Source organism: Mastigoproctus giganteus, chromosome 13 (assembly GCF_048544385.1).
Source record: "Mastigoproctus giganteus isolate SK-2022 chromosome 13, ASM4854438v1, whole genome shotgun sequence".
In the NCBI taxonomy this organism is placed as follows: Eukaryota; Metazoa; Arthropoda; class Arachnida; order Uropygi; family Thelyphonidae; genus Mastigoproctus; species Mastigoproctus giganteus.
In genome coordinates this window covers 19,740,787-19,757,086 of record NC_143587.1, presented here as the reverse complement: position 1 = coordinate 19,757,086, position 16,300 = coordinate 19,740,787, and the positions used below count along the sequence as shown (strand labels likewise).

Genomic DNA, 16,300 nt, shown 5'->3' with positions numbered 1-16,300 from the left:
GAGGCAAAGGGCCTGGAAAGGTAATACTAAAATGTTTGCACATTTTTCCTTTTCTTGATTTAATAAAAAATGAATTGCATTTGCTTTTCGATTTTACATTTTTAAAATACTTTTTATTCATTCTGGAGACCACGGGAAAAACAGCTATTGTTTGTCAGACTAGTGCCACAACAGAAGATAAAAGATTCTGAACCAAATGAATTTTAAAAATGGAGGGGGGGGGGGGGAAGAGGATAGAAGATAACAGGAATGAAAATGAAAAACTGCCCTATTCCTTTGCGGGGCTTGATCATTATAAACAATCTGGGCCATAGCAGTAATGCATCAATGAAAGACAAAAAGAAAAACTTGCATCATGTGCCTATGCTAATGCTAAAACCATATAATGAAACGGAGCTTTCTGTTGTAAAAAAATTTTTGCCTTTGGCAGTAAAAAACATTTAATATACTTTTTAATTACACCAAACTTATTTCAAAAACATGGAAGTTGAGTGGTTATCTTTAATTACAAATTTTTCATTACACTTGCTAATGTAATTATAATATAAAGTTCTTACTAAAAATGACCACTTAGTTATAAAAGTATCTATAATAAGCAAGTACTTTTTTTTTTTGAGATTTATTAACTACTACTGCAATGGACTTTTACTTATCAGAAAATATTTTAAAGAAAACAGATTTTTTATCGGGAAGTTACCTTCAACTGCTGAGCAAGCTACTAGGAATTTTTCAAAAAATGCTCTTCCCTTTACTGCATTTCAAAAATGTGTAAAAACTGCATCTACTTAATAAATAGTAAAATGTCTCTTAAAAACTTTCAATGAGCAAAAAAATTGGAGTAAACAAACTGCTTAAACTGAGCATATTTTTATTTACAAAAAAAAAAAAAAAAAAAGTTCTAACAATTTTTAGAGCATCATACTGACAAACATGTCTAATTGTTATATTTAAAAAAAATAATAAGAACGAATTTCTACTGTTTTTCATACATATGCTCCTTGAGTCACTTGCATAATATCTTATTGTCAGGAACAAAAAAAACCCTGTTTGCAGCACAAATATGCATGTTCATAACATAAAAGCCAGAACATACATAATATCAATTGAGTCATTGGTATTTCTTCTCCCATGCATTGTCTGCCTTGTTCCTCTTGTTCATGTTCTGCACGACATTTGTTTCACTTCAGTTCACTATTGGTTATTTCGTTCTCATTTAATTCAAGTGATTAACCACAAAACAATGTACACGGTATAAATTCCAGTATCTAAAAATACTGAGAACACTGCTATGTAGTGAAATAATCCAACTATACTTCTGCAGAAATAAAAATTAATGGATTTTTTTCAGCAATGCACAAACTTAAAGATGTTTGAAATTGCTTCATTCTTTCCTGCAGTCTTCTAACACCTGTAAAAGAAAAACACAAAGTTATATAATGCAGAAAATACTGAATAGTAGCTATATAGTAAAAATATGATTGTGCGATAAGATAGGATACGAGTAGTTTATACATTATTGCTATTATTATTAAAATGTCAAAGATTTATATCCTGATATCACTTGACCTTTACTACAGCATGATTTGTTACACATTTACATTCATATCCCTCTCAGCTTTAGCTGCTTAGCACCGTTCTAAGCATGGTATAAATTGGCTGAATTACTTTCATTAAAGAGTATTGTATTTTATCTTAATTTACATAATATCACTTTCTTTTTTTTCAGCAACTGAAATGCATGTACAATCAATAAATTTATTTTTGCACTATTGGAAATTAAAATAAATAGATACTTTCTTTTATGCTTATATTACTTGTAAATTTTAAAGCATATATTTTCCAGTCCCTCCCATTAGCGGAGGGGCTCACTATAATGGAGATCCAACATGCGTGTGTGTGATTTGGTTTTTAGGAGCATTAGCAACTAAGGCCATATTGCTCCGGGAAATGCAGTTGTCATTCCCTGACCTTTCCGCATCCTCCGTATTTGGTGGTGACGGGCTCGAACCCCGGTCTAATCAAGAAGCGTGTGCTACGCACTGCTGCTCCTTCCCACCTGGCTACGGAGGCGCCCGATCCAACGTGCACCGATGGTGTTTGTTATTAGGGGATTTCGTGGTATATGAATAGTAATATTAGTAAAATAATAAGAGGAGTTTACCTCAATATAGTACGTAGAACACTTCCGTATGATACCCTCCAGAAATTAAAACGAAAAAAATCGACAACTTACCGGTACATTCGAGTAAAATATAAATAATTAAATAATCAATTTAACACATTTCAAATCAATTTAAAACAATTAAAAATCAAATTAACGCAATTAAAAGAATCTAACGAAAATATTCAAGACGATTTTCCTTCCTGAAGCTGAAAACAGCCTAAAAAACAATGCATAATTGAATTTGGACTTCATAATGAATACTGAATTTGGACTTAATAATGTTCCACAAAAAGATGTATTTATTCAACAAGTTAACCAAGTAGTGAATAACATAAAAGAAACACGACTTCCTAAATTGAATACACATGACAATTCAGCTTTATGAGAACTTCGGGGAAATAAGGACATTATTATACAGGGGGCAGATAAAGGAGATACAGTGGTAATACTAGATAAACATGATTATATTAATAAGTTAGATTCAGTTGTATCAGATACCTCCACTTATCGTGAAATAGACCCGGCACAGTTTACCAATTTGGTCAATCAATACAATAAAACGTTAACCACATATCGAAAAAAACGACTACATTACTATGGTTCAGTTAAAGGAATTGAAGTCCAGAACACAATATTCCTGCACTTTTCGGTCAGGTAAAATTACACAAGACTGGATTTCCTATTCGACCTATTGTTTCCTACAGGAACTCTGCATTTTCATCCTTAGCCACACATATATATAACATTATAAAACCCTTTAGACAGGTAATACAATTTGGGATTAAGAACTACGATACATTATTTAATAATCTTAAAGACTGTAGACTCGGCGACAATGACAATTTATTCTCACTAGATGTTACCTCATTATATACGAATGTAAACGTTGAATACACATTAGATATTATTTGGGATATGTTAAATAAAAACTCGACACCGATTAATTATACGAAGCTACCTATTAAGAAAATTTTTCACTTAATCAAACTGTTAGTTGAGGCTAACTACATCACCTTTCGAGACAAGGTGTACAAACAAATTTTTGGATTACCAATGGGTTTGAGCCTGAGTGGCTTAATGTCAGAGATCTATCTCTCAATGATTGAGCAGATATATTTGACACCTTTTCGACCCCGTATCACATACTATGCGAGGTATTTAGACGATGTTCTAGTTATTACCGATAGTAGTACTATTCAAGACATTTTACATTCGTTTAATAATATTCATTCTAGACTCAAATTTACATTGGAAAGGGAGGATACGGATACAAAGTCATTAAACTTTCTAAATTTCATGCTTACCCGGGACTCGAATAAAATACAATTTAGCATCTATTGAAAACCTACAAACACCGGTATGCTTCTACATTATAATAGCTATCACCCGTTCACCTACAAAAGATCGATTATCTTTAATCAATTTCTAAATGCCTATAAATATTCAACGACGGAATCTGCTTTGGACTCAGAAATACAAATATTAACTAGCAGATTCTTAAACAGGGGTTATTCCGTTACCACAATAAACCGAATTAGGGTACAAGCTAAGGATAGGATACAAAATACTACACCAATCAACAATAGTAATATCAAAAAATACTTTATTTCTGTCCCATATGTCGAACAGTGGCACAAACAGCTTAACAGATTCTTTAAAGATACCGAATTTAAAATTATAGCTAGGACAATACGGAGGTTACACACTATACTGAACAATCGCTCGGTTCTTTCCGGGTTCGCAACACAAATTAATGATCTGGTATACAACATTTCTTGCGGTGATTGCGACTCGTCCTACCAAGGTTCGACGCAATTTTCTCTTAATATTCGTGTAAATCAACATGAAGCCTCAGTTCGTGCTTCTTGTTCAGCAGCGTCAGAATTAGCCTTTCATGCCATTAACGAAAAACATACTTTTTTAATTAACGAGGCCAAAATACTTAACGTTCAACGTAATTATATGCGACTATTAATTGCAGAAACAGTTGAAATTAAATTACACGAGAATTCTGTTAATGTTCGGCGGCCATATTTGATCTCCGATGCGTGGACCTTTACACGCATGCACAAAGACAAATAATCACTATTTAAGTTTCAGGTTTAACCCGATTTGATAATTTTCATTCCTGTGATCACGACATACGGTCGAAAAGCGTTGTCAGCTTCAGGAAGGAAAATCGTCTTGAATATTTTCGTTAGATTCTTTTAATTGCGTTAATTTGATATTTAATTGTTTTAAATTGATTTGAATTGTGTTAAATTGATTATTTAATTATTTATATTTTACTCGAATGTACTGGTAAGTTGTCGATTTTTTCGTTTTTTCCAGTTTAATTTCTGGAGGGTATCATACGGAAGTGTTCTATGTACTATATTGAGGTAAACTCCTCTTATTATTTTACTAATATTATCAACGTAGAACATATTGAGATTACAGCTCTGATTCATACTATCTAATGAATAATAATGTAAATGAAACTTGTGTTAATGAAGTAGGGAATAATGATGCCACCACGACTACTGTACAATTCAAAATTAAGAAAGTGTTTGTTTTTTGTCCTCATCTCCCTCCAGGAAGAAGAAGAGGAAACTATTCTTCCTTTTTTTGGTAGGACCAATTTCTGCAGTAATACCAGTGAATCTGAGTAGAGAAGTAAGTAAATAAAATTTAGGTAATCCTCAAAATCAATTTGGTTCTAAACATTGATATATGACAATAACAAAAACAAAGCATTTTAGCCCACTATCTTAATAGAAAATTATGAACAAGATTTGGTTCTGATATGTAAAAGGTAACAACATACTAAACATTCAGTATGCAATTTGGTCAAAAAAATGAAAGCATTTGCTTTAGTTTGCATTTTGGAAACAAGTGGTTAGATTTGAGATCTCTTAATCGGGCGCCTCCATAGCCAGGTGGGAAGGAGCAGCAGTGCGTAGCACACGCTTCTTGATTAGACCAGGGTTCGAGCCCGTCACCACCAAATACGGAGGATGCAGAAAGATCAGGGAATGACCACCGTATATTCCCAAAGCAATATGGCCTTAGTTGCTAATGCTCCTAAAAACCAAATAACAATCTCTTAATTATCTGTAACATTTTATTATGGTCATCACAAAACTTTTAACAGTTGTATTTCATTACACTGCCCTACTATCAATATCCAGACACCTGCAGACAAATAACCTTTATTTACAGGAAAACTAATAATGTGTGCTGAAACTATTACCTTTATGACAACTTCTAGACTCCATGGAACACTCTCCCCTAGTTTTTTGTAAATATCCTTTGATATTTTCTGCTATTGAGTTTTCAAAAAGTGGCAACCAGTTCAGATCTGTTTTTTGGGCATCATCTCCTCACATGCACGCAACAATCCAGTTCATCCCAGAGGTTCTCTACAGGATTGAGGCCAGGGCTCTAAGCTTTTCAGTCCAACTTCTTAACGCTTATATCCTCAAACCAAACCAGTATGTTACAATGCAAGCAGTATGGCATGGAGTGTTGTCCGGTTGATACAAGTATGGGCCTTCCCACATGTACTGCCACAAAACAGGTAATGCATTATTGTTCAGGATGTCTAGATGGACCTTAGTATTCATGATTTTGTGCAAAGCAACCAATGGCCCCAGACTATCATGCTACCTCTGCCACATTTAATTGTTGGGACAATACAGACTAACAGATGGCTTTCTCTGGTCATCCACCACACGGCACAACAATCAGACTGGTATGCCACATACTGTGGCTCATCACTAAAAAAAAAAAAAAAAAAAAAAAAACACTGCTTTCCACTGGAATATGGTCCAAGAACAGCATGCCTTACATCAAGATACAGGGTCTGGCATTAGTCAGGGTGGTCATGGCTTGTAGACAGCTGCACAACAATAGTAACCAATATCATGCAGCATCCTGTACTAGTGATGACATGTATCCCAATTGTCTCACTGAGGACCTATGTGTGTGAAAGAGAGAGAAAAAGAGAACAGTGACCTATGTTCCAAGCAACAATTCTTTGCAGGACTCCTCGTCACATTCTGCGGTTTTCTGGATCATTTCATGATAGTTTCAGCACCAGCCTCACTTCTATTTGCAGATCAGTGACCTAGGAATCTTCAGTGACATTGAAATGTCACATACAGACCAATTACTTATGTGGCATCCTATTATCATTCCACACTGGAAATCTGTTAACTCCAACCATGGCAGCTTGCATTCGCAATCATACTACTGTCTCATAGAAGGCTTACAAGTATATTTATAGTTTTTCTTTCACAGTAATTAGGTAGGATGTGACTAACTATCAATGAAAGGGTGTCCAGGTATTAATTGTAGGGCAGTGTATTTCTTTCCAAACAAAATCTAAAGCTCATGAATAAATGGAGATTTTTAGCATTAGTAGAGGCATATGATGCAAGAAAGCAAGCTTATACAGCATCAGCCAAAAAAAAACCCTGCCCATTTCATCCATCCATTCACTCCAAATGTTTGTCTAGTTCTGCCTTGAATTTATTTAAGCTGTCAATTTCTACAATGACAGATGGAAGTTTTTTTTCCAGCAATCAACCACACACTGGCTAAAAGCAAATTTCTGCACATCTATTCTACAACTGTCTTTCCTTAATTTGAATTTTTGTCCCCTCAAGCGATTAATCTGGGCAAGAAGAAGAATCCCAACAGCATTGAGCTTGCTCAAACTATTCAAGGCCTTATACACCTAAATCAGATCACCTCACAGGTGCCTAGTCACCAGACACTGTAATTTGCAAATCTTAAGCTTTCTTCGTAAGAGCAACCCTTTGTTCCATTCACTAATCTTGTTGCCCTTCTCTGTACTTGTTCCAGCAGCTCTACATCCTTCCTAAAATTTATTCATGATTTACAAATTGTGCTGTCAATAGGGAAATACATACCACATATATAGAAAATGTGCATACAGAATTCCAGTATGCTGAAAGACTGAATAACATTTCACTGCCAAATTATATAATTCATATTATTCAAAATAATAATAAAAAAAAAAAAATTTTTTAAATGTTAAGATGGTATTCTGTACAAGTATCATAGTTTGTTTTTGAAAGCTTGCAATTTGGTGTGTTCAAAGAATATTTAAACAATTATAAGACAAGTGAAGACAGAGACATACTGAAATAAGGTTATCGAGGCCGAACAAAAAGCCATCTTCGTGGTTTCCCAATATCCAAGAAGATCGATGGTTAATGACGATGCCATAAGGAACAGGAATGGTTTTAGCAAAATCAATCATCCACGCACCAACTGTCTTCCCATCATGAATAATTAATAAACTGCAACCTATGACCTATCAAAACAAAGAACACTGTTACATAATATATGTAGGATAATATTTGTTTATAATTTTAAAAACAATCTACACTACACATTCAACTGTAAAAAAAGATTAACTGCCTTGGAACTTGACAATTGGATCCTTTGATAAATGCTTCTTTTATTTATCTTGGAAATAATTCAGTTCATACAATTTTTTTTTTTTTTTTCCCCAACTGGACTGAAGCCTAAATTCTGGGTAAAGACAGCCAGTGTATACTTGACAACAAACTATGCCTTTCAGTTGCTCAGTCCATAGGTAATAATCTAGAATATCAAAAGTTTGAATAGAAATAAAGCTTAATGAGCGGTACTCAACTTGGATAGATCTGCCTAGTTACGTGAAGTTAGGGTGGAAATGAAGTATAATTTGAAACTTAAAATAGTTTAAAATAAGGTAAGAATGAGATGTTTGTATGAACATGGAATTAAGATTTGCTCAAGGAAGTAGAAGTGCACAACTTCGTCCCTGGTTGTCATTTGAAGAATTAAATTTTAAAAATAATATGAAACTGGTGAAGGCAATAGTCATGAACGAGCGACTTTCGTATTAATGTCTTCAGTTTGCAGTACAGTAAACCCCCGCTATTCGCGGTATCTGTATTCGCGGTTTCGCGTATTCGCGATCGCCAATTTAATATAAAATGAAACCTAAAAAAATGTGAATTTTAAAGCGCCGTGAATGTTTTCAGCCATAAAAAAACATGGGCGTGGCTAAAATTATCTTTCCCGGTCAAAACAGCGCTCAGTGGGTGGGGGAGAGAGGTGACAAAATCGCGAGCGTGTATATTTCTCGCTAATCCTTGTTCAGTATATGTTATGCGCTTGTCATGGAAGGTTTCGTCGTTTGTTTTCAATTTATATGCTTATAAATTGAATAAATGTATCAATTTATAAACTGATATGCTTAAAAAATGATAAATCTACCGTTTTGCAGTGTAAAACAAACTTTTTCGAGTGTGTTAACGGAAGAAAGTGACTTTATTGTGGATAAGTTCTTTCTAACCCCTACAAAAATATGGCTACGAATAACAAGAGAAATGTGAAAATATCAAAGAAGGTGATGACATTAGCGAATAAAATTGAGTTATTAGATAAAATTTCTAATGGTGAAAGTGTCTCTTCAGTGGCAAAACATTATAAAATCAATGAGTCAACGGTGCGATCAATCAAGAAATCGGAATAAAAAATCTGCCGTAGTGTCCGTGAAAACGCGCTAATTGCTTCAAAAATTTGCTCTGTAACTCGTGATGTTAAATTAGAAAAAACGGAAAAAGCTTTAAATCTGTGGATAGAAGACCGAACTCAAAATAAAATTCTGTTAAGTTCACTCATCATTCGTGAAAAGGCAAAACTCCTTTATCAACACTTTTTAGCAAAACTGGTGATAACACTGGCAGGATAAGTTTTTTAGCTAGCAAAGGCGCTGGATTGAAAGATTTGTTTGAAATTTCTAATAAATATTACATTTAATATTAAATTGTTTCTTATTTTCATTTCGATGCCATATGCTTGCATTTCACTATATACTGTCTATGTACATAGTCATATTATGAAGGTACATATAATACATACATAGACAAAATTTTAGACTAGTTTTTCTTATATATTTCATACTTTGGAACGGAACCCCTTTATTACTATGGGAGCCATAACTCAGTATTCGCGTTTTCGGTATTCGCGACATTTCTCAGGAACGTAACCCCCGCGAATAGCGGGGGTTTACTGTACTAAAAAAGAAGGAAAGAAATAGTGTATTTTAAGGAACTTCTATATTCCCATAATGCACTTTGTAACATGTGGAAATCTTATGTGCATAAGATTCCAGACCGCAGAGAGGTTGGTAGGTAGTTTCGTATTTACGACATTAAGTTTGGTATTATGGCGGCACCATTCATTCTATAATAAACACCTCGTATTGAAAGATTTTGTAACTGGATCTTAATTTGATAAATGTGATGGCCGAATCGACTAGGGGGTTATGGTTATGAGAATGTACGTATTGTGTGAGTTTGGAGCTGGTTTGACCAGTTCTGAAGCTGTTATAATAGTAATAAGCACGTGTATTGGAAGTTTTTGTAGAACCGTATTTTGTGGTAGTGCTCCCGATGTAGCATGCATTACAACCTTATTGACATTTGATTAAATATAATATTGTTGATGTCACTTATTGGGTATTTGTGTGTTTCTTTATACGTATCAAACAGAGTCCTTAATTTATTGTATGAAGAAAATATAAGCGTGATATCTGTGCCTGCGAACACTTGGCGGAACTGTCTAGCAAGACTGCTGTGATAGGGAAGAATAATATGCGTGTTCTGTTTGGTGTTGTATTTATGTAAGTTGTTGACATTATTCTTTGCAACAGAAATTGTGTGTTGGATTAATTGTAACGGATATTTTCTGGTCGTGAATTTCTTTGTGAGATATTGTATTTCGGCGGATAAATCATCTTGCAAAGAACTGAACTTTATGGAATTATGGATTTTTTGTACTAAGTGGGTGATGTGATTCAGAATGTGTAAATAGTTTCCTGTGTGTGTATTTTTCCTGTAAATCTTGGTCCCTAGTTTGGTGCCTATTTTATATATTGTGAGGTTAAAAAAGTTGATTTTGTTGTCAATTTCTGTTTCAAGTGTGTATTTTAGTCTTTCATGTATTGCATTGAATTTAATAAAGAGATTATCAATGGTAGTTCTGTTTCCTATTAATAGTATGTCATCTGCATAATGCATATAAAGTTTAATCCCGGAAGGGTAAGGTTGTAGTACTTAGTTTTCGATAGCGGCCAAGTAGATTTCTGATAGGGGAGCTGAAATTCCTAGTCCCATAGGAAGGCCAAATATTTGATTTTGAAAACTGAAGTGTCTAGCTTCAAGTAAAAATCGAGATAAGTTCTAAGATATTATTAATGGTAAGAGAGGTGCGATTAACTAAAGTGTTGTCAATCATTAGGAGTTCACGTAAGGCTTGTAATGTAAAGGGTAAATGTACGTTAGTATATAAAGAAACAACATCAAAGGAGGCTAAGATGTCTTTGCTAGAAATTATAGCAGAATTTCTTTGTTCAAAAGCTTGGTTGGTGTTGCTGACCTTAAATTTTGAAAATCTCGTGAAGGGCGATATGATTTTAACCAAAAAGATAGATAGGTTAGCGAAAGCAGATTTGCTAAAAGAAACTATTGGTCGTAGGGGGTTGGCCAGGTTTGTATAATTTAGTAATGCCAAACATATGTGGAAGGATGTTATTGCACATACCAATTTGTTGTAGCATGTGTAGGTTGATTTCTTTATCAGATCTTAATCTCAAAATACCGTCAAGTTTATTTTTTAATTTGGAGATGTTGTATGTGTTATCGATTTTATAGGTATCTTGGTCGGTGAGGATCTTTCCATTTTATCGATATAAGTGCTTTTATCTAAGATTACGATAGCCTTTGTCGGCTTTTTGCACGATAATGTTAGGGTTTTTTCGTAATTTGTGTATGTTTGATAATTGTTGTTTGGTCATGCTGGGTTGGGGTACAAGTTTTGAATTAGTAATAGAGTTGGTTTCGTGCATGATTCGCCATTTGTCGGAATGATTTCCCAGTTTGGTTTGTAATTCTATGATGCAGTCTTTTATGGGATAATGGCGATCCCTTATAGCAAAGTTAAACCCATATTCTAATCCTGATAATTCAGTGGCGGAAAATGTTTGTGATGAAATGTTAATAGTGGAACTTTGTGGGGGGGTTCGTGTTTTTTGTGTGAGTGTGTTCCATTTTTTTAAATGCCTTTGTTCCATGACATTGAGTGCTGCATTAATGCGTGTGCCATTAAAGTTATACAACAATAATTACGCCGAAATACAATATCTCACAAATAAATTGAAAATATCCATTGAAAATGGATAAATTGAAATAAATAATAAATTGAAATGATAAATTAAATGATAAATTGAATAAATAAATTGACAAATAAATTGAAAATATCCGACCAGAAAATATCCATTACAATAATCCAACACACAATTTCTGTTGCAAAGAATAATGTCATAATATGTGATACCGGGTAAAAAGGCGTCAAATGTATGTGCTCAATTGTTGAGAGGCAGACTTCTAATATCAGAAGTCTACCTCTTAGTCACTTAAACTCAATCCCATTGGCAAACCAAAAATTTGTTTGTATACTTTGTCTCAAAAGATAAGGCCACCATAGCCGAGTGGTCAAGCACGCGGGTGCATAAGTACACATGCCTTGAATGACCAGGGTTCAAGCCCATGACTGCTGAACATGGTGCTGCTTCTTGTATTCTCTCTACCTTCTGAACTCCTCTGACTGGTGTGGTCGTCCTGGAGTATAAACAGAAAATTTATTTATTTATTATATAGTTGGCTTCAACTAAGAGTTTAATTAAGTGAAAAATTTCTTATAAGGATATATACGAATGTAAACATTGAATACACATTAGATATTCTTTGAGATATGTTAAATAATAACTCTATACCGATTAATCATACTTCCTATTAAAGAAATTTTTCACTTAATTAAACTCTTAGTTGAAGCCAACTATATCACCTTTTGAGACAAAGTATACAAACAAATTTTTGGTTTGCCAATGAGATTGAGTCTAAGCTGTACATTATCATTTTGAATAAATTTCAATTTTGTTCCATTATATTTTAGATTAGTATTTCTTAACATAATCTATCCCTTTCTAAAGATAATTTTTTCCCCCTCGTGGGTGTCCATTATTTTTATGGGGACCATCCAAGAAGCCTATCTACTTTGAAGTAACAGATGTGAATGCAAAAAAACAGGAAGCTATGGATAATGTGCAACCAACAGCCGTCCGATTTTTTTTAAGGTCACCTGGCAACGGTAATATCCATCAGAAGTTGAACAAAATTGAAGACAAAGTGATACATAATTAGATGTAAAGTATATTACTGCATCAAAAGTAACAGGTGAACCTTAAAAAAAAGATTTTCACTTTGATTTATTTTTGACCAATTTTTAGTTAAACTGAAATTCTACAAAAAAAAAAAAAAAAAACAAACATGGCAGTGGCAGCTTGTGGTAGTTGCAACTATAATTAATAATAGCTATAACTATTATTATAGGCAACGTTTTAAAAATTAAAACTAAACTACATTTATAAAGCTTCTATAATTACATACTTCTCCGTGACACATCCATGCAAAGGCACAATGAAATGTAGTGCATCTAACAAAACATTCAATGAGCTTACTGAGTTGCAAATGCTCTGCAACTCAATGAAACTCTATGCCTCTGATAACATTATGCCTGAGGTCCTGTGAATGCATGGCAACACTGTTAAACATAAGCCTCTACCAGATAATCTGTAGACTAACTGCAACAGTGCATGACTAACAATGCATGACTGCAAAATTACATTATGATTATGGATGTCAGCACGAAGGAGTAAATATTACTGATTTATAGATTATAATAGAGTATTCAAAAATTATATGCCAACTTAATTTGATTTAAAAAAAAACTGGTGACTGCACAAACCTGCAACCTGACCACCAGTTACCACAAGGGACATGCAAGACTGAAAAAATTCATTCCTGATAGTTAGTCAGGTTATATGATACTAATGCATTAATACATAATGCTCAATGATACTTAATACAAATATATACAATTTATGACTTGATTTTTTTTACATACCTCATGATTTCTGAAAAATTCAGATGTCTCAAATTTTGACCTTAATAATTTTAATCTATGAATCAACTGCTGACAAATACTTTTATGGTCTCCTAAAAATATTTTCATAGTTGCCATTACTTCTCTCCTTGTCTTCACTTGCTTCAAGTCATTAGTTGGTGCTTTATCTTCAGCCTACATAAATTAAATTTTTACACTAAATTATGTATTTAAAACAGCTTTTGAAATGCATAGCTCTTGATTAATTAACAATCTATGAATAGTCATTACTTCCTTATACAAAGATGATTCAAGGTAACAGTAACTTTTTATAGTGGATCCTCAATTAGGTACACAGTAAAAAAAAATCTCCACAAAAAAAATTAAACTTAAAAATTTAATACCTATTAAAATTAAGTTTGGTGTGAATTTTAGAATTCCTCCAGTATATTTTACACTTTCAGTCAGAACTACAAAAAATCTGACCTTTTCTGGATCTCACTATTGAGTGGAGTCCACTAATGCAACCACTACTCTTAGTGTGCTCTAGTATTTGCATCTCTTTGGGTTTCAATTTAGTGTTTTCATCATTCCGCAGACAAAGGGTTTACAATTTTTTCAGTGCAATAATAACATATTACACTGTAAATAATTATAGTTTACAGTTAGACTATAATTCACTTTTACTGTTAGCAGACTTTATCATCTATATAACTGACCATACAAGTTGGATTTTTACACCAGAATTTTACTTTTTTTTTCAATTCAGAATGTTTAGTTTTGTTTCATATATGATTTATCGATTTCAGTCATATTGCAGTTTGTATAAAAACATACATAAATTTTGTAAACGATTTTAACATATGAACACCCATATCAGCATTCTTACTTTTACATTACTACTATAATGTAGTAGTAATGGAAAACAATGCAAGAAAGCAAGCTTATATAGCATAAAAAAAAAAAAAAAAAAACGCACTACTCAATTCACCCCTCCAATAATTTGTCTAGTTCTTCCTTGAATTTATTCAACCGATTCATTTCCACAACAGATAGAAGCCTATTCCTAAACAATCAGCCACCTGCTGGCTGATTGTTTAGGAATACTAATGCATTAAATACTGCTGGCTGAAGGTAGACTTCAGCATATCTATCTTGCAACCATACTTCCTCAACTTGAATTAATGTCCCTTCACATGTGTAGTCTCAGAAAGAGGAAGAATGCCATTAACATTCAGCATACTCAATAAATTCCAAGCTGTAAACACCTCAATCAGATCTCCCTGCAGGTGGTTGATCTTGAGATACTATTTGCAGAACTGAAGCCTTTCTAGGTAAGAGTATCCTTTTGTTCCCTTCACCAATATGTAAAGTGAGTGAGAAGTTTTTGTTTAAAACATTTGGCAATACATAATTTTCTTAAGTTTTGCAACTAAAGCAAATAAATACTGAGGAAAGGCTGTATAATATATTTTTCAAAAAAGCAATTCATATGAGTAATGCACAATAATTTCCTAGTGCAAAACAGAAGTCGTCCATATATTTCCAACTTAAATTTGGCATTAACTCATAAGTTTATAATGATACTGCCAATACACAATTTTCCAGATATATAACTATTAGATCAAGATTGCAGTAATAATTCAGACACAGCATAAGTTTGTTAAGGGGAAGTCTTGTCTGACCAATTTGATTGGATACTATGATGTGATCACAAAGGTAGTAGTAGTAGTAGTAGTAGTAGTAGTGACATGTGATGCAAGAAAGCAAGTGTATGAGCTTATACAGCATCACCCAAAAAAAAAAACAAAAAAAAAAAAAAACACACCATTCCCTCCAAATGCCTGTCCAGTTCCTCCTTAAATTTATTCAACTTATCAACTTCCATAACGACAGATGGGAGTTTGTTCCAGCAATTAACCACCCGCTGGCTAAAGGCAAATTTCCGCACATCTACTCTACGTCTGTCTTTTCTTAATTTGAATTTATGCTCCCTTAGGTTCGTAATCTGAACAAGTGGAAGGATCCCAGTTGCCACTTCCTGGCCCATCTGTCCAAATGATCTAGATCCTGTTGAAGTAGCACACTGCCATTACTGTCATTAACAGTAATTTGAAACAAATTCAACCTAACAATAGGTTGAATTTGAAAGTGTCTCCAATTCTGCCCAGACACGATAGGAAGGAGTATATGATAAGAGCCCTGTCGATCAATTCGGCCCTGGAAAGATTGTGCAAGGCTCAAGGGGTAGAATTTTTTTCAGCCTGATCTGTACTTGTTAACAGGAGAGACTGCTTCTACAGGGATGGGACACACTTAAATAGAAAGGGTGCAAGAATGTTTGCTGATGCTATCGAGGCAGTGTTAGGTGGGTCGGAAAACTGCAAGTTTGGGGGGATACAAGGACTAATAGATTAACAGTAGCCACTGGCAGAGGTGAAAGTGATTCTTGCACTGCTTCTATTGGAATGAGCAGCAGACTGGAAAATAAGATGCAGGATATTTCAGAGACTGCTGGGAGTCATTGGGGTACAAGAAAACACATGGGTTGTGTTAGGGTAACTAAGAAAAAGAACAGGTGCATGTATACTTGCGTGTACACCAATGCTAGGAGTTTGGTAAATAATTTTGATGAATTTGAGGTATTGCTCAAAGCATCAAAGGAGGATATTGTTGGGATATCAGAGACATGGTATCACACAGATATAAGTAATGCAGAACTGGAATTTGGGGAGTACAACGTCTACAGAAAGGATAGGAAGGGAGGAGGGGTTATGCTATTAGTTAAGAAACACATAAAATCCAAGGAAGTGAAGCCAATCGACATCGCTGGACAGTACAGTGTTGAGTCAGTTTGGTATGACATAAGCATTGGGAAATCAAAATTGAGAGTAGGAGTGTGCTATAGGCCTAATGACTCTGATGAGTATAATAAGATACTGTACAGGGAAATAGAATGGGCCAGTAAATCAGAGAGTCTTATAATGGGGGATTTTAATTTCCCAGATATTGACTGGAATTTGTGGATTGGTCACTCACACACTAGCAAGGCTTTTGTGGATTTATTGGATGATTGTTTTCTAAAGCAGCATGTTTGGGAGGCAACTAGAGGGAGCAATACTCTTGATT

General features: G+C 34.1%; 1 protein-coding gene across 2 annotated transcripts in view; it reads right to left on the bottom strand.

The window, feature by feature from the left end:
* Positions 1-1,008: 1,008 nt before the first annotated feature.
* Positions 1,009-16,300, bottom strand: part of LOC150075833 (inositol-trisphosphate 3-kinase homolog) — a 232,557-nt gene continuing 217,265 nt past the window's right edge. For both annotated transcript variants that reach the window (XM_090387088.1, XM_090387089.1), the window contains exons 8-10: positions 13,193-13,366; positions 7,314-7,487; positions 1,009-1,408 (exon numbers count right to left, since the gene is read on the bottom strand). In XM_090387088.1, coding sequence (XP_090243214.1) covers positions 1,382-1,408; positions 7,314-7,487; positions 13,193-13,366 — 375 coding nt within the window. In that variant the 3' untranslated portion in view covers positions 1,009-1,381. The remainder of the gene's footprint in view (positions 1,409-7,313; positions 7,488-13,192; positions 13,367-16,300) is intronic.